We start from the raw sequence: 23,360 nt of genomic DNA, 5'->3' as shown, positions 1-23,360 counted from the left end.
GCCAAGGATCCTTTATCCAGCAAGGCTGTCATTCAGAATTGATGGAGAAATAAAGACATTTCAGAATCGCCAGTCACTAACCAATTTTGTAACCACGAAACCAGCCCTACAGGAGATATTACGGGGGGTTCTATAAAAGTAAAAAGGCCCCAAGAGTGATACAGAACAGAAAGTCACAGCCAATACAAACAAAGACTTTACTGGCAACATGGCAACATTAAAATCATATCTCTCAGTAATCAGTCTTAATGTAAATGGTTTGAACCATCCCATAAAACGCCACAGGGTTGCAGATTGGATAAAAAGAAATGACCCATCCATTTGCTGTCTACAAGAGACTCATTTCGAACCCAAAGATGCATTCAGACTGAGAGTAAGGGGATGGAGTACCATCTTTCACGCAAATGGACCTCAAAAGAAAGCTGGGGTAGCAATTCTCATATCAGATAAATTGGATTTTAAACTACAGACTATAGTTAGAGATGCAGAAGGGCACTATATTATTCTTAAGGGAAGTATTCAACAAGTGGATATGACAATTATAAATATATATGCCCCCAACAGGGGAGCAGCAAGATACACAAGCCAACTCTTAACCAGAATAAAGAGACATATAAATAAAAATACATTAATAGTAGGGGACCTCAACACTCCACTCTCAGAAATAGACAGAACACCCTGGCAAAAACTAAGCAAAGAATCAAAGGCTTTGAATGCCATACTCGACGAGTTGGACCTCATAGATATATATAGAACACTACACCCCAGAACCAAAGAATACTCATTCTATTCTAATGCCCATGGAACATTCTCAAGAATAGACCATGTTCTGGGACACAAAACAGGTCTCAACCGATACCAAAAGATTGAAATTATCCCCTGCATATTCTCAGACCACAACGCTCTGAAATTGGAACTCAACCACAAGGAAAAATTTGGAAGAAACTCAAACACTTGGAGACTAAGAACCATCCTGCTCAGGAATGACTCGATAAACCAGGAAATCAAAAATCAAATTAAACAATTTATGGAGACCAATGAGAATGAAAATACAACAGTCCAAAACCTATGGGATACTGCAAAGGCAGTCCTAAGGGGGAAATACATAGCCATCCAAGCCTCACTCAAAAGAATAGAAAAATCTAAAATGCAGTTTTTATATTCTCACCTCAAGAAGCTGGAACAGCAACAGAGGGACAGGCCTAATCCACGCACGAGGAAGCAGTTGACCAAAATTAGAGCTGAAATCAATCAAGCAGAAACCAGAAGTACAGTAGAGCAGATCAACAGGACTAGAAGCTGGTTCTTTGAGAGAATCAATAAAATTGACAGACCACTGGCAAGACTTATCCAAAAGAAAAGAGAAAGGACCCAGATTATTAAAATTATGAATGAAAAAGGAGAGGTCACGACGAACACCATTGAAATTGGAAGGATTATTAGAAATTTTTATCAACAGCTATATGCCAATAAACTAAGCAATCTGGAAGAGATGGAATCCTTCCTGGAAACCTATAAACTACCAAGATTGAAACCGGAAGAAATTGATTCCTTAAACAGGCCAATTAATTATGAAGAAATTGAGTCAGTGATAAACAACCTTCCAAATAACAAAACTCCAGGCCCGGACGGTTTTCCTGGGGAATTCTACCAAACATTCAAAGAAGAAATAATACCTATTCTCCTAAAGCTATTTCAAAAAATAGAAACAGAAGGAAAGCTACCAAACTCATTCTATGAGGCCAATATTACCTTGATCCCCAAACCAGGCAAAGACCCCCTCAAAAAGGAGAATTACAGACCGATTTCCCTAATGAATATGGACGCCAAAATCCTCAACAAGATACTTGCTAATAGAATCCAACAGTACATTAAAAGGATTATCCATCACGATCAAGTGGGATTCATACCTGGGATGCAAGCGTGGTTCAATATTCGCAAATCAATCAGCGTGATACATCATATCAACAAGAAAAGACTCAGGAACCATATGATCCTCTCAATCGATGCCGAAAAAGCATTTGACAAAATACAGCATCCTTTCCTGATTAAAACCCTTCAGAGTGTAGGAATAGAAGGTACATTTCTCAATCTCATAAAAGCCATCTATGAAAAGCCTACTGCAAATATTATTCTCAATGGGGAAAAGCTGGAAGCCTTTCCCTTAAGATCAGGAACTCGACAAGGATGCCCACTCTCGCCACTATTATTCAACATAGTACTAGAAGTCCTTGCAACAGCAATCAGACGACAAAAAGGGATCAAAGGTATTCAAATTGGCAAAGAAGAAGTCAAAATGTCTCTCTTTGCAGATGACATGATACTCTATATGGAAAACCCAAAAGAAGCCACTCCCAAACTATTAGAAGTTATAGAGCAATTCAGTAACGTGGCGGGATACAAAATCAATGCTCAGAAATCAGTTGCATTTCTATACACGAATAACGAGACCGAAGAAAGAGAAATTAGGGAATCCATCCCATTTACAATAGCACCAAAAACCATACGTTACCTTGGAATTAACTTAACCAGAGACGTAAAGGACCTATATTCTAGAAACTATAAATCACTCTTGAAAGACATTGAGGAAGACATAAAAAGATGGAAAGATATTCCATGCTCATGGATTGGAAGAATTAACATAGTTAAAATGTCCATGCTACCCAGAGCAATCTACACTTTCAATGCTATCCCGATCAAAATACCGAGGACATTTTTCAAAGAACTGGAACAAATAGTCCTTAAATTTGTATGGAAACAGAAAAGGCCCCGAATCTCCAAGGAACTGTTGAAAAGGAAAAACAAAGCTGGGGGCATCACAATGCCGGATTTCGAGCTGTACTACAAAGCTGTGATCACAAAGACAGCATGGTACTGGCACAAAAACAGACACATAGACCAATGGAACAGAATAGAGAGCCCAGAAATGGACCCTCGGCTCTTTGGGCAACTAATATTTGATAAAGCAGGAAAAAACATCCGGTGGGAAAAAGACAGTCTCTTCAATAAATGGTGCTGGGAAAATTGGACAGCTACATGCAAAAGCATGAAACTTGACCACTCTCTCACACCATACACAAAAATAAACTCCAAATGGATGAAAGACCTCGATGTGAGACAGGAATCCATCAAAATTCTAGAGGAGAACATAGGCAGCAACCTCTACGACATCGGCCAAAGCAACCTTTTTCATGACACATCCCCAAAGGCAAGAGAAACAAAAGACAAAATGAATTTATGGGACTTCATCAAGATTAAAAGTTTCTGCACAGCCAAGGAAACAGTCAGAAAAACTAAGAGGCAGCCCACGGAATGGGAGAAGATATTTGCAAATGACACTACAGATAAAGGACTGGTATCCAAGATCTACAAAGAACTTCTCAAACTCAATACACGAGAAACAAATAAACAAATCAAAAAATGGGCAGAAGATATGAACAGACACTTTTCCAATGAAGACATACAAATGGCTAACAGACACATGAAAAAATGTTCAAAATCATTAGCCATCAAGGAAATTCAAATCAAAACCACACTGAGATACCACCTTACGCCAGTTAGAATGGCAAAAATAGACAAGGCAAGAAACAACAATTGTTGGAGAGGATGTGGAGAAAGGGGATCCCTCCTACATTGTTGGTGGGAATGCAAGTTGGTACAGCCACTCTGGAAAACAGTGTGGAGGTCCCTTAAAAAGTTAAAAATTGAGCTACCCTATGATCCAGCCATTGCACTACTGGGTGTTTACCCCAAAGATACAGACGTAGTGAAGAGAAGGGCCATATGCACCCCAATGTTCATAGCAGCAATGTCCACAATAGCTAAATCGTGGAAGGAGCCGAGATGCCCTGCAACAGATGACTGGATTAAGAAGTTGTGGTCCATATATACAATGGAATATTACTCAGCAATCAGAAAGAATGAGTTCTCAACATTTGCTACAACATGGACGGCACTGGAGGAGATAATGCTTAGTGAAATAAGTCAAACAGAGAAAGACAACTATCATATGATTTCACTCATTTATGGAACATAAGTAATAGCAGGGAGATCGGAAGGAAGGGAAGAATGAAGGGGATGAACAGAAGGGGGAATGAACCACAAGAGACTATGACTATGAGAACAAACTATCTACAGAGGGGAGGGGTGGGGAATGATGGACCGGGTGATGGGTAGTAAGGAGGGCACATATTGCATGGTGCACTGGGTGTTATACACAACTAATGAATCATCGAGCCTTACATCGAAAACTGGGGATGTACTGTATGGTGACTAACGTAATATAATAAAAAATCATTATTAAAAAAAAAAAAGAAAAGAAAAATACCTATAGTAATAATTTTTCTATATCACACTAGAATTAAATTAGTATCTGTGGTAGATCTGATATGTTAAGGTGTGTATGATAAACTTCAGAGCAACTATTAAGAAAATAACTCAACTAATGTAGTAAAAATAGAATTATAGATACTAAAAAAAAAAAATCTAGTATGTAAAAGTCACCAGATAAATCTTTAAACCCAGTGGAAAGCAAAATAATTTATACTGGAATCTAATCAAATGAATGAGGAAACTTATTATACTGGAATAAGAATTTTAGTGACTTTTGATTGGGAAGTATTGATCAGAAGAGAAAAATGTAGTATAGGTAAAGAAAAGTCATCACTGGGTGTTCTACACAACTAATGAATTGTCAAACACTACATCAGAAACTAATGATGTACTATATGTTGGCTAACTGAACGTAATAAAAAAGAAAGAGAAGAAAGAAAGAAAGAAAGAAAGAAAGAAAGAAAGAAAGAAAGAAAGAGAAAGAAAGAGAAAGAAAGAAAGAAAGAAAGAAAGAAAGAAAGAAAGAAAAAGAAAGAAAGAAAAGTCTTGAGAATTAAGTGGTTAAATTATTAAATTCAGGAGAAACTTGTAAGCCAGCCCCACTTGAGAGGTGAATCAGACCTTGTAGAGGCAGATACAACAAGAAGAGAAAATAGGCAGAACTGAAGACTGTTAATTTTTCTTTTTTTTTTTTTTTTTTTTAAATATTTTATTTATTTATTTGACAGAGACAGAGACAGCCATCGAGAGAGGGAACACAAGCAGGGGGAGTGGGAGAGGAAGAAGCAGGCTCACAGAGGAAGAGCCCGATGTGGGGCTCGATCCCATAACGCCGGGATCACGCCCTGAGCTGAAGGCAGACGCCCAACCGCTGTGCCACCCAGGCGCCCCTGAAGACTGTTAATTTTTCTTAACCCCACGAGTGAGGGTAGCTAGGTACACAGAAGGAATCTAACCATGCAGAGTTAAGTTCTTGGACAAAGCACTCTACAACATAGTCTACTCCTGATAGCTCTAACATTTTCTACACTTCCCACCAGCAGGGCATGAGGGTTGCAACTTCTCTAGATCCTTGCCAAAACTTGTTATTTTTCTGTTTTTAAAATTATAGCCGTACAACATAAGCAACAAAAGCAAAAGTAAATAAGTGGGACTACCTGAAACAAAAAGGTTTCTGCACAACAAAAGAGACAAACAAAAACTGAAAAGGAAACCTACAGACTAGGAGAAAATACTTGCAAATCACATATTTGACAAGGGGTTAATATCCAAACGATGTAGGGAATTCACACAACTAAACAGCAAAAAACAAAATAAGACATTATAAAATGGGCAAAGAAACTGAACAGACATATTTCCGAAGACATGCAAATGACCAAAAGGTGCATGAAAAGGTGCTCAACATCACTAACAATTAAAGAAATGCAAACCAAAGCCACAATGAGATATCATCTCACACCTGTCACAATGGCTAGTGTCAAAAAGACAAGAGATAACAAGTGTTGGCAAGGATGTGGAGAAAAGGGAGCACTTGTGCACTGTTGGTGGGAATGTAAATTGGTATAACCACTAGGAAAAACAGTATGGAGTTTCCTCAAAACATTAAAAATAGAATTGCCGTATTATCGAGCAATGCCACTTCTGAGTATCTAATGGAAAGAAATGAAATCGCTATCTTGAAGAGGTATATCTGTACCACTGTATTCATAGCAGAATTATTCATGATAGTCAAGACATGAAAAACACCTGAGTGTCCATGAATGGGTGAATGAATAAAGAAAATGTGGTTCCTAAACACACACACACACACACACACACACACTGGAATATCATTCAGTCACGAAAAAGATGGCATGCTGCCGTGGGTGGATCTTGAAACCATTATGCTGAGTGAAATCACACAGAGAAAGACAAATAGTATATGATATCATTAATGTGTCGAATCTAAAAAAAGTCAAACTGAGAATATAAAATGGTGGTTCTTAGGGGGTGGAGGTGGGGGAGATTGGGGAATGTTGGCCAAAGGTTATAAACATCTTTTTTTAAAGGTTTTTAAGATTTATTTTAGAGAGAGAGAGAGAGCACATGCAAGCAGTGGGAGGAGGCAAAGGGAGAGGGAGAGAATCTCAAGCAGACTCCATGCTGAGCGCAGAGCCCAACCCGGGGCTCATTCCTATGACTCTGAGGTCATGACCTGAGCAGAAACTAAGAGTCGGATGCTTAACTGACTGAGCCACCAAGGTGCCCCAAAGGGCATACACTTCTGACTATAAGATGAATAAGTTCTGTGGCTCTAATGTACAGCATGGTGGTTATAGTTAACAATACTGTATTATATACTTAAAATTGCTAAGAGTAGGTCTTAAATGTTCTCAGTACAAAAAAGAAGTGATAATTATGTGAAGCGATAGAGGTGTTAACTAATGCTACTGTGGTAATCATTTTGCAGTATATAAATGTATCAGATCAACACACTGTACACCTTAAACTTACAACATGTTCTATGTTGCAATAAAGCTGAAAAAATTATAGCCATACTAACAGGTGTGAAGTGGTGCCTTGTGGTTTCAGAACCAGAGTTTTAACTCTATATGTCATAGTACTGGAAAATTTGAAGCCAAGGTGTTACCACAGCTTTAATAAGAAAATTCTTGTCTTTTTACCTTTCTTCATAGATTCTTTTTCCATTCCCTCCTTGTATGTGTACAAAAGTTCGTCAACTTCCTTCAGATCCAGGAAGCCTGAGCCAGCACTGTCCCATTTCTGGAACACAGCTTCTAGGAGAAGTTCCCGTCGGGCTCTGGAAGCATTTTGTCTAGTCTGGGATAGAAACAGGGTAACAAAGCACAGGACACATTATCCATTGTGTTAGCTGCCACCCTATGTTTGTTCCTCAAAAAGCGCAGCACTATTTCTAAAAATAGCTTTATAAAAAAAGCTGGGACTAAGCATGATATTAATGGGAAAATGAAGCATTTAATTTTTTAAAAAGATTTTATTTATTTATTTGAGAGAGAGTGTGTGAGTGGGAGAGAGAGCAAGAGTGGGGGGAGGGGTAGAGGGAGAAGAAGAAGTAGACTCCCCACCCAACAGGGAGCCCAATGCGGGGCTCGATCCCAGGACCCTAAAATCATGACCTGAGCCAAAGGCAGACGTGAAGCATTTAATTTTAATCCTTTAAATACCATTTCTCTGTTTTACCCCTAGACCAAAACCAAAAAACAAAACAAAAACACAGGCATTTTCTACATTGGACTAAAGCACATTAACTTAGGAAGGGGCTACCCGCCTTACGAATCTTTGATTCATTCCTTTCCACTCCCTCACTGGTTGTTCAGGAATATGATAAGCACATGGTGTGCTCTACCTGGCTTCTTGGTGGAATATGCTGCGTATTGAAGGAGGATGAAGGGCAATGTTCAAACAATGAAAAATGACCGTGTTCAAAAAATTATTTTTTATAATTTAACGTTGACCTAACTTGATGTTGATTTTATTTACCTTTTGGGTTTTTTACTAGATTAATCATATCAGTCAGATAATAACTAAATTATTCTCTAGATAGATTTAATTGCTAAAAGAAAGTGAATATATAGCATTTGGTTAAGTGGGGGAATTGCAATTGAGGAGGCAAAAGGGATACCAACCCTAGAAATTAGGTTGAGAAGACTCATAAGACTGCTGAGATTAGTGAATATGCCTGGTGGATGTGAGTTATGTATTTCATAAAAGGGCACATAGATTGTTCATATCAGCTAATGTAAGTTCTTAGGAAAGAACTGGAGTCTGGATTCACATGAATAAAAATACATATACAAATCGTAATTGTACACCTAGGTATGTGCGTTAGTAAATGCATTCACACAGCAGATAGTGTGCATACACACCCATTTTTTGCACATACACATATCTGCTCCTCAGAATCTGCTCTTCAAGCTTCAGAGGAGGAAAAAGAAAGCTGTACAATAAACCATCTCCTGCTACCAGCGGTCATGTTATTATTAGGGGAATGAATTCTCCGGAGTGTGATCTTGGAACATTTGACAATAAAATAAAATACTTAATGGCTATGCTCATTGAAATAAAGTGATAAGTTTGGTTATAAAACTTTTTTAAAAAATGAACTTTATTTCTTTTTTAAGTAGACTTCACGCCCCTTGTGGGGCACAATGCAGGGCTTGAACTCACGACCCTGAGATCAAGACCTGAGTTGAGATCAAAAGTCAGATGCTCAGCGAACTGAGCCATCAGCATCCCCTTGGTTATAAATTTTTAAAGAGCCACATTAGGAGCAACTGAGGTTGAGGGATTTATCAGTAATAGTGACTCCACCTGTTTTATTAATAAATAATATTACTCACCTGTTCTAAGCCCCCTAGTTTCTCTTCTTTTGTTTCAACATAGCCCCTCTTAAAAAAGGATGTGAGGGTCTCACTGACACTCAAGGGGGCATCTTCACCAACAAATGTCTCCAGAAGTTGCACAAACTGGAGCAGATTGAAGGAAACGCCGTTGAAAGCACTTCTACCTTCTACTTGCTTGTAAGACTGAATATTTCTGATAATTGAGTGTAGGTCTATTAAGCAGGAAACATACAACAAACAGTAAGGTGAACAGTTTCTTAAAGCTTAGAGAAAATATACGAGTACTTATTGTAGTAAACATCTGCTACCTTTTTCCTGTCAGAAACCTATCCTCCCTTCTTGAGGAAAACATCTCTTCCTCACTGTCAGCTTATATTTTTATTTTCATTTCACATGTACCAACAGTTCATTTTTATTGCTGAGTAATATTTGATTTATAAATATATCACAATTTTTTATTTATTCTCTTACTGATAGATACCTGGAGTGTTTCCAGAAAGTTCAGGCTATTATAAATATACCTGGTTTACATATTCTTACATATGTTTTGCTGTTGTTGTTGTAAACACGCTTTTAACTCTATTGGATAAATAACTGGGATTGGAATTTCTGGATCATGGGTAAATATGTATTTGGTTTTACAATAAACACAGATATTTTCTGAAGTAATGGTAGCAGTTTAAATTCCCACCGACAACCCAGAAGAGTTCCAGTTTCTCCACAATCTTGCCAAGAGTCAGTGTTGCCAGTCTTTTTCATTTTAGCCATTTGGGTCATATGTAGTGGTTTCTCATTGTGATGTTACTCTGTTTTTCATGATAACTAATGACATTGCACACTTTCTTCATGTGTTCATTGCCCAATCTTATGTGTTTAATTTGTGAAGCATCTATTAACATGTTTTGCTCATTTATTACTATGTTGTTTATCTTTTTATTTTTGAGTTGTGGAGATCTTAGTATTTTCTGGATACCAGTCCTTTGTCAGATAAAAATTTTGCAAATATTTCAAGTATTTTTCCATATCTGTGGCTTATATATGCACTTCTTTAATGACATGTTTTAATAAGCAAAAGTTTTATTTGATGAGATCTAATTTATCATCTTATTCTTTTATGGTAATTGGGTTTTTTTCATGTTTCAAGTTTTTATTTAAATTCCAGTTAGTTAACATACAGGGTGATATTAGTTCCAGGTGTACAATATAGTGATTCAATACTTCCATACGTCACCCTGTGCTCATCACAAGTGCCTTCTTTAATCCCCATCACCTATTTCATCCATCCTCCCCCCCCATCTCCACTCTGGCAATCACCAGTTTGTTCTCTATAATTAAGAGTCTGTTTCTCTCTCTCTCTCTCTCTTATTTTTTCTCCTTCGCTTGTTTTGTTTCTTGAATTCCACATATTGAGTGAAATTATATGGTATTTGTCTTTCTCCGACTTATTTCCCTTAGCATAATATACTCTAGCTTCATCCATTTCATAGCAAATGACAAGATTTCATTCTTTTTTTATGGCTGAGTAATATTCCATGATATGTATATTTTATATATTATATGTTATATATATTACATCTTCTTTTCTTTTTTTTTTAAGATCTCATTTATTTGAGAGAGAGAGAGAAGTCAAGTGGGGGGAGGGGCAGAGGGAGAGGCAGAGAGACAAGAAGATTCTCCACTGGGCATGGAGCCAGATGCGGGGCTCTACCTCAGGATGCTTAACTGACTGAGCCACCCAGGCACCCCTAAAGTACATCTTCCTTATCCATTTATCAGTTGATGGACGTTTGGGCTCTTTCCATAATTTGGCTATTGTTGATAATGCTGCTGTAAACATCGGGGTGCATGTATCCCTTTGAATTAGTATTTTTGTATCCTTTGGGTAAATACCTAGTAGTGCAATTACTGGATGGTAGGGTAGTTCTATTTTTAACTTTTTGAGGAACCTCCATACTGTTCTGCACAGTGGCTGCTCCAGTTTGCATTCCCACCAACAGTGTAAAAGGGTTCCCTTTTCTCTGTATCCTTGTCAACACCTGTTGTTTCCTGTTGTCAATTGTAGCCATTCTGACAGGTGGGAGGTGGTATCTCATTGTAGTTTTGATTTGTATTTCCCTGATGAGGAGTGATGTTGAGGTCTTTTCATGTATCTGTTAGCCATCTGCACGTCTCCTTTGGGAAAATGTCTTCTGCCCATTTCTTAACTGGATTATTTGTTTTGGGGGGTATTGAGTTTGATAAGTTCTTTACAGATTTAGATCAATCGGGTGGTACTGAGCATCTCCCACCTTTGCTACAAGGGCATGTGATATAGGTCTGGCCAATAATTCCTACATGACAACAATGTAATTCACTATATGCCAATGAAAATGAGCCCCAGAACTTTTTGGGGAGCTACAGGGGAAGAATCACTCTTTTAGTAATCTGATTTCTGAAGGTAGAATATAAGCTTAGCAATACTCTTATGGACATCTCTGCCACAACATGGAGAAGATGACCTAAAACTGAAAGTTACACAGAGAGGAACAGGGCTGAGAGGCAGAGACAGTGTCTCACTGCTGTTATTGAGCCCTTGGATTCATTTGTGCCTGAAGCCAGCTGTGGTCTGGCCTTGACAGTTAAATAAATTCATAAATACTCCTGCAGCCTCTCCCCCAGAGTCTTGACTAATATATTTATCTTGAACTTCAATCTTATAATGTGAAGCATATTTCATAAAATATCAGGCCAGTGACTTATGTTTGATTTATTCATTGATTGAATCATTCATGCCCTCATGCCTTCCACATGAGATTTTACATGACCTAAAAATAATCACCCATGCAGTTTTTTTAAATGGTAGAGCAAAACTGAAATAAAGAAGTAAGACCAGAAGAAGAACACAAACTAGCAGTACACAGGAGCTTGACCAATGCCATGCATTTTTACCGAAATATTTTGAGGATAGAAAGTTTTTTATTTGACCCAGGCTTAAATGAGAAAAAAATTTGCAGATAGGAAGAAACTAATCTTGATATAATTAGTTCTATTACTTGTTGATGAAAGGTAAAATGATAAAATAGCATTGCAGTAAAATATGAGTACTTGTTGGAACAATCATTGTTAAATACATGGTTTATCTGAGAGCTAAAGGCTACTCTTTGTTCTCTCTGTTAAGTCGACCTTTCTTTATAAGTCTTCAAAAACAAGACAGATTCAAACCTATCTCATCGTTGAGTTATGGACCTACCAGGGAGAGGGGTCACTGGAATGATTTCTGTTGAGCTCTAATATCCAATATCTGATCTCTTTGTATACCTGGGTCATAGCTTCAGGGCAGCTGCAGGGCCATGTAATGGTAAAAACAAATTGTACACTAATGCATATGTTTTAAAGCAGAAAAGCATTCATCAAAAGCACATGCCTACATGTACACTACAACCAAAAACATGCATCTTGTATATGTTTAGATCCATCAACTCAGGGACAAAATAATGCAAGGATCACCCTGCTATTGTGTCTTGGCTAAGTTCAGTCTTTATCATGGGGTACCACAGTAAATTAAATTCATCAATTGAACTGCCATCTAGTCTTCCTAGTTTGGTTGCTAACATGTACCTGTGAACCTGGAGTTACTGAGGAGTGAGTTTGCTTGTTCCTCATCTTCACATTTGATATAATTCATCTTCCAGTTACAAGTCAAAAGCTCGCCTACAAAATATACATTCCATAACATAGACAATTTAATTTCACTTTCATAATGTTTTTGTTCTAGAGTATAAATGAAAGGAAGTTTAAATGAGGAGTCACCTGACCATGACTTTCCTTCTATTTCTTGGGACTTTTCACAGGATGGATCTTTCTGACTTTCCTTTTTTGTAGTTTCTAAGAGGTACAAAAGAAAGTGGCTGTAACAAACTGGAATTAAAAACTTGAATGAAAAAAATAGAAAATGCCTATAAATTGGACACTGTATATTCCATAATATATTCCTAAATTAATGAATGAGAAAAATGTCTTGCATACAGAACACAAAAACTTTCTATCAGGTTATTTCCCATCTATGTTACATCACATTCAACCACAATGATATCATTTAATAACTTTAGTTGTTGAGAGCAGCTCTATGACAAAAACTATTTGTTGTACACAAATTTGGCCACTCAATGTAAGGGCTATGTTTACTAGCCTCTGTCACAGCTAGATGTCACCAAATGCCTAAATTCTGACCAATGTGATGTGTAGGCAAGTGATGTAATGCGTAACCTTTCTCCTTTCTCCTTACCTTCTGGTCAGAATATGGACATGGTAGTGAGCCATCCAGGACTATGTGGTTAGAGGAGACATAAGACAGAACTTGCGCCACTGCTGATTTCACGGCACTGAACTGTCATATAAGTTTTAACTTTTATGTCAGAAGGAAAGAAACTCCTATTTTGTTTAGACATTGCTGTTTTGTTTTGGTTTCGTTTATGTTTTTTTAGGCACTGTCATTTTGGATCACCGTCACACTTAACAAAATTAAGTCCTTACTAATAACATCTGATTGAATAGTAACTTCACAATTTTTCTAGCTGCATCCTTACTACATAAGGAGAGCCAAAAATTAATAGCCCTATTTTATGGAGAACCAAACATAATGCTGAAAAAATGAGATATTTCAAATTAGTCACTGATAATATAGAATCTAGAACACAGGCTACTCATGTCTTAGGAGTTTCGAATAGGGATTTTCTTTGGGACTGTGGGACTTTAAAATTAAAGAGCAGAACTTTAAAAATATTTATGCCTAACTGAGGTCTTAAGTGATATTGAGACTAGCTCTCTAAGAAGTTAGAATTTTTCAACAAAAAGGTATACAATGGCATAGGCAATTCAGAGGAAAAGTCTTCTGCAGAATAAATATTTGAAATGCAGGGTGTTTTCTGCCTTAAATATAACTTTCAGAAACTCTTCTAGAACATATAGCTTATAGTATTGAAAAATGCAAGATCCAGTTTATAGTTGAAATAAAAGACATCTTAAAAAGTGGCTTCTAATATTAGACACCACATTTAAAATGAAAGGGCTTCTGGGGCCCCTGGGTGGCTCAGTCGGCTAAGCGACCGACTCTTGTTTTCGGCTCAGGTCATGATCTTGGGGTCCTGGGATTGGGCCCCGCATCACGCTCTGTGCTTAGCAAGGAGTCTGCTATCCCTATTCTTCCGCTCCTCTTCACGCTTTCTCCTTCTCTCCCTCTCAAATAAATAAATAAAACCTTAAAAAAGAAAAGAAAGGGCCTCTACTGCCTTTTCAGGAGTCCAGTGAAATTTTCTATATGTAACATTACCAGATTGCTTCCTTACCAATGGGCTTCCTCTGCAAAAGGAATTCTAGGTAAATTGACCATAGAAACATTCTGGTTTGCATTTAATTGATTGTTCAGAGCCTAGACACATGTTGCATAGCAAAATATCTAAGATCTGAATGATCTGGTATGCCAGAAAAGATCCTAAATGGAATGAGTATTTTCTGAAAAGACTTTAACAATCACTCCACAAAACATGGAGCTCATGTCATAGATGAATTGCATTACTACCTGAAAGATAATCTTTTCTTCTTGATGTCGGGACTTCCTCTTGCATTTCAGGACTCACAAATAGTTCCTCTTCATATATTTGCTCCTGAGTTCTCTCTTCTTGTGGGGAGATTTCAATGTACTCATAAGAAGTAGCCTTCCTAGATATTTTACTTTCTCTGAAGATGCTGCCTCTTCCTGATTGTGAAGTTGAATCCTGTTGTTTTTCTGGAATTATCTCTCTGGTTGTTTCTTGTTCTGCAGTTGACCTTTTGTGTGATCCTTGTTCTGCTTCTGACTCTCTGTGTGATCCTTGTTCTGCAGTTGACTCTTTGTGTGGTCTTCCTTCTCTTACTGACTCTCTGCGTGATCCTTGTTCTGAGGTTGACCCTTTGTGTTGTCCTTGTGCTGATAGTGATTCTCTGTGGAGTCCTTGTTCTGCAGTTGATTCCATGTTGACTCCTTGTTCTGAAGATGACACTCTTTGTGGTGGCCCTTGTTCTATTACTGAGTCACCATGTGGTCTTTGTTCTATTATTAACTCTCTACTTGATTGTTGTTCTGGAGTTGACCCTGTGTGGGTTTCTTGTTCTGTTACTGATTCTCTGTATGGTTTTTTTTCTCCAGTTGATTCTCTGTCTTGTTCTGGTTCTTCGGTTGAAGTTCTGTTTGGTTCTTGTTCTGCAGTTGTCCCTCTCTGCTGTTCTGGCAGTGTTGATTCACTATGTTCATCATGGTTATGTTGATCTTCTGGGGTTTCTAACAATTTGCTAGCATGTTTTTCAGAAAGTAATGCATTCATCTCTAAGAGCACTTTGTCAAAGTCTTCATAAATATGTTTCTGATTATCCATGTCTCCCCAGAACTCAGGCAAGTCTATCTCTTCAAATTCAATGAATGGCCCTAATGCAGAGGAAAAAAAAATATTTCCTTAAATAATTCATGTTATAATGGAGAATCAGAGCTAGTAAATTAATGCAAAACAGTGTTGATTATAGTAATTGTAACATAGGCCTATTGCTTTAAATAAATAACAGTTACCTTTCCCAACAACACAATAAAAGCAAAAAGTTATTCAAAGGAACATAAAAGATGCTCACTACTGTAGGTTAGAAATTATCCCTTCCTAAAAGGTGTGGTTTTGGAAATGAGCATGATTCTTCCTTTTCTACTTGGAGAGTTGCTTAGACTGCCAAGACAATAGAATTTACCCTCTACTTTTGGTCTTCCAACAATAAGCATAGCATAGGGATGAGGAAGAGGACGCATGTCTTCCACATCAAATACCTTTTCAATATCTACAGTATCAAAATAGAAGCAAGTCTCTATCATTCACTGGGCTATGTTTTCCTAATATTCGTTTTCTCCCCCTTCCATATTCTCTCCCTTTCTTTCTTCTTTGTTCCTCAATTCTTTTCCTCCACAACTTAAGTGAACACCTGGTTCAGAATTCTAGGGAAAGATTGGATGGCATTCACCAGAATCCCATTTAAACAATGACAACAACAATAACAAAATGACCCTGGTGTCCAGGACTACTCTATATCACCCATAGATTTTTAAGTATCCAACTATTTTCACACAGAACTAAAATACTGACGTTCTTTGGAAAACCCATCCATTCAAAGACTTGCTCTTTGAAAAGTAAAAATGGGGCACCTGGGTGGCTCAGTTGGTTAAACATCCAGCTCTGATTTCGGCTCAGGTCATGATCTCAGGGTTGTGAGATCAAGAGCCACATCAGGCTCTGTGCTGAGTGTGGAGCCTGCTTAAGATTCTCTCACTTCCTCTCCCTCTCCGTCTGCCCCTCCTCCCTTTATCTCTCTCAAAAAAATAAAACATAACAAAACCCATAATCCTACTTGTTTTGGTAGTAATATAAAAAAGATATTTTACTGTATAATTTCAGTAAAGGCGGACAAGTAAAAATGCTTGGGAGGAGGAAACATTTTTCCCAGAAGTTTTAGAATTCTAAGTTGGACATTAAAACTGGAATTACCATTACCAACTTAATTTCCACAACATTCAGATTGTCACGCAAGCACCTCTTTATTTGAATGAACTTAAAATTGAGTTCTAACTTGAGAACTTCTTGTATTGTGCTATAGTGAAAAATATCTCTTGGGATGAAGAGTGAGTTTTGTGGGGAATGAACAGTTAGACCAGCTATCATGATCTAAGGGAGATGGCATGTGAAGGGATTCCATGGGAACACAATGACTTTTACCATATGAGTGTACTAACATCATTCTAGCTTGAACATACTCTCTCTGAATGGCACTTACATTGTCTTGGGTTTCGCAGCAAACTTCTAAGCATTTTTGAACTGTGGTCGTAGAATGTTTCCAGCAAGGCCAATGTTCTCTGCCGATCCAAAAACCCTACCTAAGTAGAAAGTTTGCAATTAGGTGATACAGGAGATTTGAGATTTTTATGTAAATGAATATGGTTTATTGAAGCTTTTATCATCACCACTACCACTATCATTATTTAAATAAAACTGCAGAGTCAAAATCAGGAAAGCTATATCTTGCCTTTAGGCTTATACTCTACTTCCCCATCCTGTGACAGGTCAAAATACCTTGCACTTAATAGACGCTTAACAATAGTCACTGACTTAATTGCTAAATTCAATGTATAATGCTCAGTTCTTATCTAATTAGACCTGAGTATGACACTTAAAACACTTAACCATTCCCTACTTGTTCTTTTTTGCATCATTTTTGAGATACATTTTAACTACAGAGAAATAGAGAAAATGATAAAACTAACACTTGTGTTCCCAACACCCAGAAATGATGATTGTTAATATTCTGTGGATGTACTTTAAAAACATACAATTGATATCATAGTACATATGTACTTCTTAAAATAGCTTTTATTTACTCAACACTGAGATCAATTCATATATGTAAAGAAATATATTCCTTTTAGCTGCTGTATAGCGGTATTCTATAATATGAAAACACTGTAATTAAAAAAATTTTTTAGATGTATTTGAGAGGGGCAGAAGAGCAGAGGGAGAGGGAGAGAGAATCCTCCAGCAGACTCCCTACTGAGCATGGAGCATAGTCCTAGGACCCTGAGATCATGACCTGAGCAGAAATCAAGAACCAGATATTTAACCGACTGAGCCACCCAGGTGCCCCAAAAACACTGTAATTTTTTTAAAAGTCCCTTTATTGATGGGCATTTAGACTATTTCCAGTGTTTAGATACCAAAATAATTTTGCAGTGGATATCCTTATGCACATATCCTTGCATACATGTATAAACATTTCCCTAGGGTAAGTAATTAGAAGTGTCAATTAATGGATTGTATACTCCAAGCATTTTTTAAAAGATTTTATTTATTTATTTATTTGTCAGAGAGAGAGAGAGAGAGAGCACCAGCAGGGAAAGCAGCAGGCAGAGGGAGAAGCAAGTTCCCCACTGAACAAGGAGCCCAATGTGGGACTCAATCCCAGGACCCTGGGATCATGATCTGAGCCGAAGGCAGACACGCAACTGACTGAGCCATGCAGGCATCCCTACTATGAACATTTTTAGCTTTAGTAGTTATTGCCAAATTGTTCCACAAAATATCTATACCAATTTACTTCTCACCATTATTGAATGAGAATATCATTTCTCCATATCCATGCCAATACTTGATATTGTTAGAGTTCATGATTTTTTCCCAATCTGATGGTATCTAGTTATTTTAATTTGCATTTCCCTGATTATTAGTGAGATTAAATATATTTTCATATGTTTACTATGTATTTGGGTTTCCTCATCAATGGAAGGCTTTTTTTAATGTCTTTTTACCTTCTTTTACGATGAGTTGTCTATTTCTTATTAATTTGTAAATTTTTGATAATGATCATTCTGTTATCTATATAGCAAACACCCTTTCCCAGTTTAATCTCTTATTTTTTAATTTAAGTTTTGGTGAGTTTAGCCATACCAATGTTTTTAATTTTGAGGTAGCCAAATGTATCGATTATTTCTTGTATACTTTGTGCTTATTAGAGGTATTCTTTAAGAAATATTACCTATACCAAGGTCAAAAGGCATGCTCTATACTCTATATGTGCTTCTAAAACTTTTACATTTTGTTTTCCACATCCAGGTCTTTGATCAGATAGGACTTATTTTTGCTCATTATTGAAGCTCAAACCTAATTTTAATTTTTCCCCAATTGTCCCAACTTAACATTTATTGATTAGTCTCTTCTCACTGAGTTATTTGCTACCTATGTTATGCACTAAATTCTCACATACTCATAAATCTGATGTCAGGCCCAGCATTCTGTTAATATAGCTTTATTTTTAAAAACCAAACCAGGGAAATCCTCCCCAACTTGTTCTTCTTTTTATAATTGTTTTTGCTATATTTGGACCTTCATTTCCATAGAGTTTTTAAAAAGTAAATCTTTTTTAAAAATACAACATACATACAGAAAAGTATACAGGTAATAAGCAAATGATTTTATCACAGTATAATCACACATAAGAGCTGTTTCTCAAAGGAGAACAGTTAACATTAGTAGAGGGCATGATTTTGCTCCAAAACCCAAGGAATCTACACTGTAATTCTTCTATTGCAACTTGCCATAATATTCTAATTTGCCCTATACATTTCAAATACTGTTGGATCATCTAGGTGATAGGGTGTAAGGTAAAGAAGAGTTTTTGTGCTACAGCCTACGAAGTCTACAAATCCTTTTCTTGCTTCTCCCAGTCTATTGCTTCCTTTTCATTTTTAAAAAAGATTTTATTTATTTATTTTAGAGAGAGGGAGAGAGAGAGAGAGAAGGAGCGAGAGCACAAATGGGGGGAGGGGCAGAGGGAAAGGAAAGTCTCAAGCAGATTCCACACTGAGCCCAGAGCCCAATGCAGGGCTCAATCTTACAACCCTGAGATCATGACCTGAGCTGAAGTCGAAGAGTTGGATGCTTAACCAACTGAACCGCCTAGGCCCTTTTTTCATTTTTTAAATAGTGTCTTTCAAAAAAAGGCATTTTAAAATTTGATGTGGTCCATTTTATCGAATTATCTTTTAAGATTCATGTTTTCTTCTGGAAATTTGTGATTTTACCTTAAACATATAAGTCTAAAGTTTATTTCAAGTTTGTGTGGTGTGAAGTAAAGCTTGAGGTGCAATTATTTCCCCCTAGAGTTGGTAGTGAGTTTTTCCAGCATCTTTTCAATCTTTTCAAAAGATTATCCTAGATACCACGCTTTGTTGAAAAGCAATTGCCTGTGCACATGTGGTTTTATGTTTGACTCTACTTGGTTCCATTAAACTTTTTGTCTATCCTTATACCAATACCATGCTGTCTTGATTTCTGTAGATATATAGTAAATCCTTAAACCAGGTAGTGTAAATACTTCAACTTTGTATTTTTCAAAATTATTTTGACTATTCTGCATCCTTTGAAATTCCACATAGATTTTAAAAATAGTTCTGTCAATTTCTATAAATAAGCTCCTTGAGATTTGGGTTGGAATTGTGTTAAATTTATAGGTCAATTTGGGAACTAACAATATTTGGTCTTTTGATTCATGAATATGGTCTTTGAGAAAAATGAGAAATGCTTTCTCTGTTTATTTAGGTTTTTTTTTTATTTCTCTCAGCAGTGCTTTTTAGTTTTTAGTTTACAGATATTGCATGTATTTTGTTCAGTTGTATCTCTAAGTATTTCATGTGTGTGATATAAATGCAAATGGCATTTTAAAATCATCTTCCAATTTTTTGTTGCTAATATATAGAAATACAATTGATCTTTGTGTTTTGACTATATATCCTGAAGCCTTACTAAATCACATATATTTTCTAGTGTATTCAACTTTTATTTTTAAAGATTCCTTAGGATTGGGGAGCCTGGGTGGCTCAGTCTGTTAAGCTCAGGTAATGATCTCAGGGTCCTGGGATCAAGCCCTGCATCAGGCTCCACGCTCAGCAGGGAGTTTGTTTCTCCCACTCCCTCTGCCCCTTCCCCCTCTTGTGCATACTCTTTCTCTCTTTCAAATAAGTAAATAAAATCTTAAAAAAAAAAAAGATTCCTTAGGATTTTTTACATAGGAGATCATGAAATTCCTGAATAAAGGAAGTTTTCTTTTTCTTTTCATGCCTTATTTCACTGGCTACTACTTCCAGTACTATGTTAAATAAAAGTGGATATCCTTGCTTTGTCCCTGTTTTAAGGAGGAAATCATTAAAATTTTCACCGTTAAGTATAATTGCAGGTTTTTCATAGATGCTCTTTATTAGACTTCTATACTAGAATTCTATTTCTAGTTGCTGAGAGGTTTTTTGTTTTTGTTTTTTAAATGATGAATAAGTATTGAATTTTATCAGATGATCATATAGCTTTTCTTGATCTCTCCTGAATGGTAGCATTGCTGGATAGAGCATTATCTTTTTTTTTTTTTTTTTAGATTTTATTTTTTAGACTTTATTTATTTATTTAAGAGAGAGGGAGAGCTATAGAGAGCACAAGTTGGGGGGCAGAGGAAGAGGAGGAAGCAGGCTTCCCACTGAGCAGGGAGCTCGACACAGGGCTCAATCCCGGGACCCTAGGATCATGACCTGAGTCAAAGGCAGATGCTTAACTGACTGAGCCACTCAGGCAGCACTGGATAGAGTATTCTTGGCTGCAGATTTTTCCATTCAGCACTTTGAATAAGTATACCACTCCCTTCTGGCTTGCAAATTTCTGTTGAAAAGTCTCCTGCTAGCATTATGGGCTTTCCCTTGTAAGTTACTGACTTTTTTTTTAACTTGCTGCTTTTAAGATTTTTGCTTTATCACTATATTTTGCAAATTTAATTACAATATGTCTTGGTGTGGGTCTGCTTTTGTTGATTTTGAGGGGAGTTCTCTGTGCCTCATGGATCTGGATATCTGTTTCCCTTCCCAGATCAGGAAAAATTTCAGGTATCATTTCTTCAAATAAATTTTCTGCCCCCTTTTCTCTCTCTTAAGTCTTCTGAGACTCTTATAATATGAATGTTATTATGTTTGATGGGGTCACTGATTTCCCTAAGTCTATTCTCATTTTGTGTAATTCTTTTTTTCTCTTTTGTCCAGCTTGATTACATCACATTATTCTGTCTTCTAAGTCACTAAATCATTCCTCTGCTTTTTCCATCCTGATATTCATTCCATTAAGCATGTTTGTCATTTCATTTATTGAGCCCTTTATCTCTGCTATGTTATTCATTATCTCTGCATTAAGGGTCTCACTCATGTCTTCTACTCTTTTCTCAAATCCAGTGAGTATCATTATGATCATTGCTTTAAATTCTCTATCAGGCATGTTACTTATATCTGTTTCACTTATATCTCTGGCCATGGTTTTGTCCTGTTCTTTCATTTGGGATAAATTTCTCTGTCTTCTCATTTTGTCTGTCTCTCTGTGTCTGTTTCTCTGTGTTAAGAAAGTCAGCTATGTCTTCTGCTCTTGAAAGTAGTGACTTTATGAAGAGGTGGTCCTGGAGTGCCCTGCAGTGCAGTATTCCCTTTTCACCAGAACTTGGCACTTTAGGAGAGTATCCTATGTATGTTGCTTGTGCCCTACTGTTGTGTCTGAGTCACTTTTCTTTTTAGTGCAGTCATCTGCACTGACTCTTTGCCTGTTGTGGGCTGTGCTTGCTCTCTGTGGTGTTAGTGGGACCCAGGCATGCCAGCTATGAGGAACTTGGGAGAAGGGCAGTGGTGTTAGCAAAATTTGTGTTGGGCCACTAGTCCTATGCCAGATCCCCCAAAGTGTTGCAGCAGCTGAGGGCTGCATGATGGGGCAGCTGGGAGTGTGAGGCTGGGAGCAGCTCATGCTGATGGCTGAGCTCAGTGGGCAAAAGTGGCTGGAGGCACTTGGCGGCAGCTGTGCACCTTGTGATTGTGATTTGCCCTGAGCCCTGGGCTTAGGCTACAAGTGTCTGTGCAGTGCTGCCTCCCACAAGGATCTGTGTTTATGCTGGGGGGGGGGTGTGGAGGAGGAAAATAGTGCATGCCAGCTCCCTCATTTTCAAAGAAGCTCCCCAACATGTTCCAAAATCAGTATGAACAGATCTACCTCCCCTTTACCCTGGCATTGTGTAAACTACCATTTTTATGTCGCCTCTCTGAGCAGGCTACTGTCTCTTTAAGGGTGGCAAGCCAGCTATCACTCACCCTCCCAGCTTGCCCGGTGTTGAGTCAGAGGACTATTAAAGCTCCAGGATCCAAGTCCCGCTGGTTTTACAAACTCACAGAATTCAGTCCCTCTGGTTTTTAAAGTCAAATGTTATGGGGATTAGTCTTCCCTCTGTGAGCTCCCTGGGGTAAGGGCCCATTTCTCTGCCCTTTCCATGCATGCAGCCTCCCTCCACCTTTCTGACCTTCCTAACGTTTCAGATGCAGCTTCTTCTCTATATTTATTGTGGAATTTGTTCTGCCAGTCTTCAGATCACTCTACAGTTTATTGACTTGGATGTGGATGATATCTAGTTGTAAATGTGGAATGGGGTGAGCTCACAGTCCTCCTACTCCACCATCTTCCCAAACTCTCTCCTGGTTCTTGCATTTTTAATCCAGCTCAACAATCTCTGTCTTTTGACTGGACTATTTATACCATATACATTTAATGTAATTAGCATTATAGTTAGCTTTAAATATAGAATTTTGCTATTCCATTTTTTCTTTGTTTTTGCTTCTTTTCCTGACTTCTTTCAATTACATTTTAATATTCCATTTATCTCTGCAATTGGCTTAATAGCTATATCTCTTCTTTTCCTAGTAATTGCTCTAGGTCTAACATTACACAACTTTAAATTACCACGGTCTACCTTTAAATAATAATATATACTTCATGCCTAATGTAAAAAACTTACTTCTATTTTCTCCCACCCATAATTTTTGCTATTGTCATGCATTTCACTTCTACATGATATAAACTAATAAAGCGTCATTAGTTTTGCTTCAAAGAGTAAATTATCATTTAAATAAAATTTTAAATGGACAGAAAGGTCTTTTATAACTATCCACATACCCACCTCCCCCTTCAGTTTGGATAATGTCTATTGCTATGTCTTCATGTTTACTCATTTTTCTTGTGCAGTATCTAATCTGATACTAATCCCATGTAGTAGTTTTAATTTCAC

The 23,360-nt window shown here is 37.3% G+C and overlaps 1 protein-coding gene across 1 annotated transcript in view; it reads right to left on the bottom strand.

The window, feature by feature from the left end:
- The window catches only part of EFCAB5 (EF-hand calcium binding domain 5), a 199,624-nt gene that overhangs the window by 42,218 nt on the left and 134,046 nt on the right, over positions 1–23,360 (bottom strand). The window contains exons 11-16 of the mRNA XM_040641087.1: positions 16,518–16,617; positions 14,254–15,135; positions 12,486–12,560; positions 12,294–12,386; positions 8,694–8,908; positions 6,996–7,152 (exon numbers count right to left, since the gene is read on the bottom strand). Of these exons, the coding sequence (XP_040497021.1) occupies positions 6,996–7,152; positions 8,694–8,908; positions 12,294–12,386; positions 12,486–12,560; positions 14,254–15,135; positions 16,518–16,617 (1,522 nt within the window). The remainder of the gene's footprint in view (positions 1–6,995; positions 7,153–8,693; positions 8,909–12,293; positions 12,387–12,485; positions 12,561–14,253; positions 15,136–16,517; positions 16,618–23,360) is intronic.

The sequence above is a fragment of the Ursus maritimus genome, unplaced genomic scaffold, assembly GCF_017311325.1.
Source record: "Ursus maritimus isolate PB19 unplaced genomic scaffold, ASM1731132v1 scaffold_24, whole genome shotgun sequence".
In the NCBI taxonomy this organism is placed as follows: Eukaryota; Metazoa; Chordata; class Mammalia; order Carnivora; family Ursidae; genus Ursus; species Ursus maritimus.
This window is presented reverse-complemented; position numbering and strand designations above follow the sequence as displayed.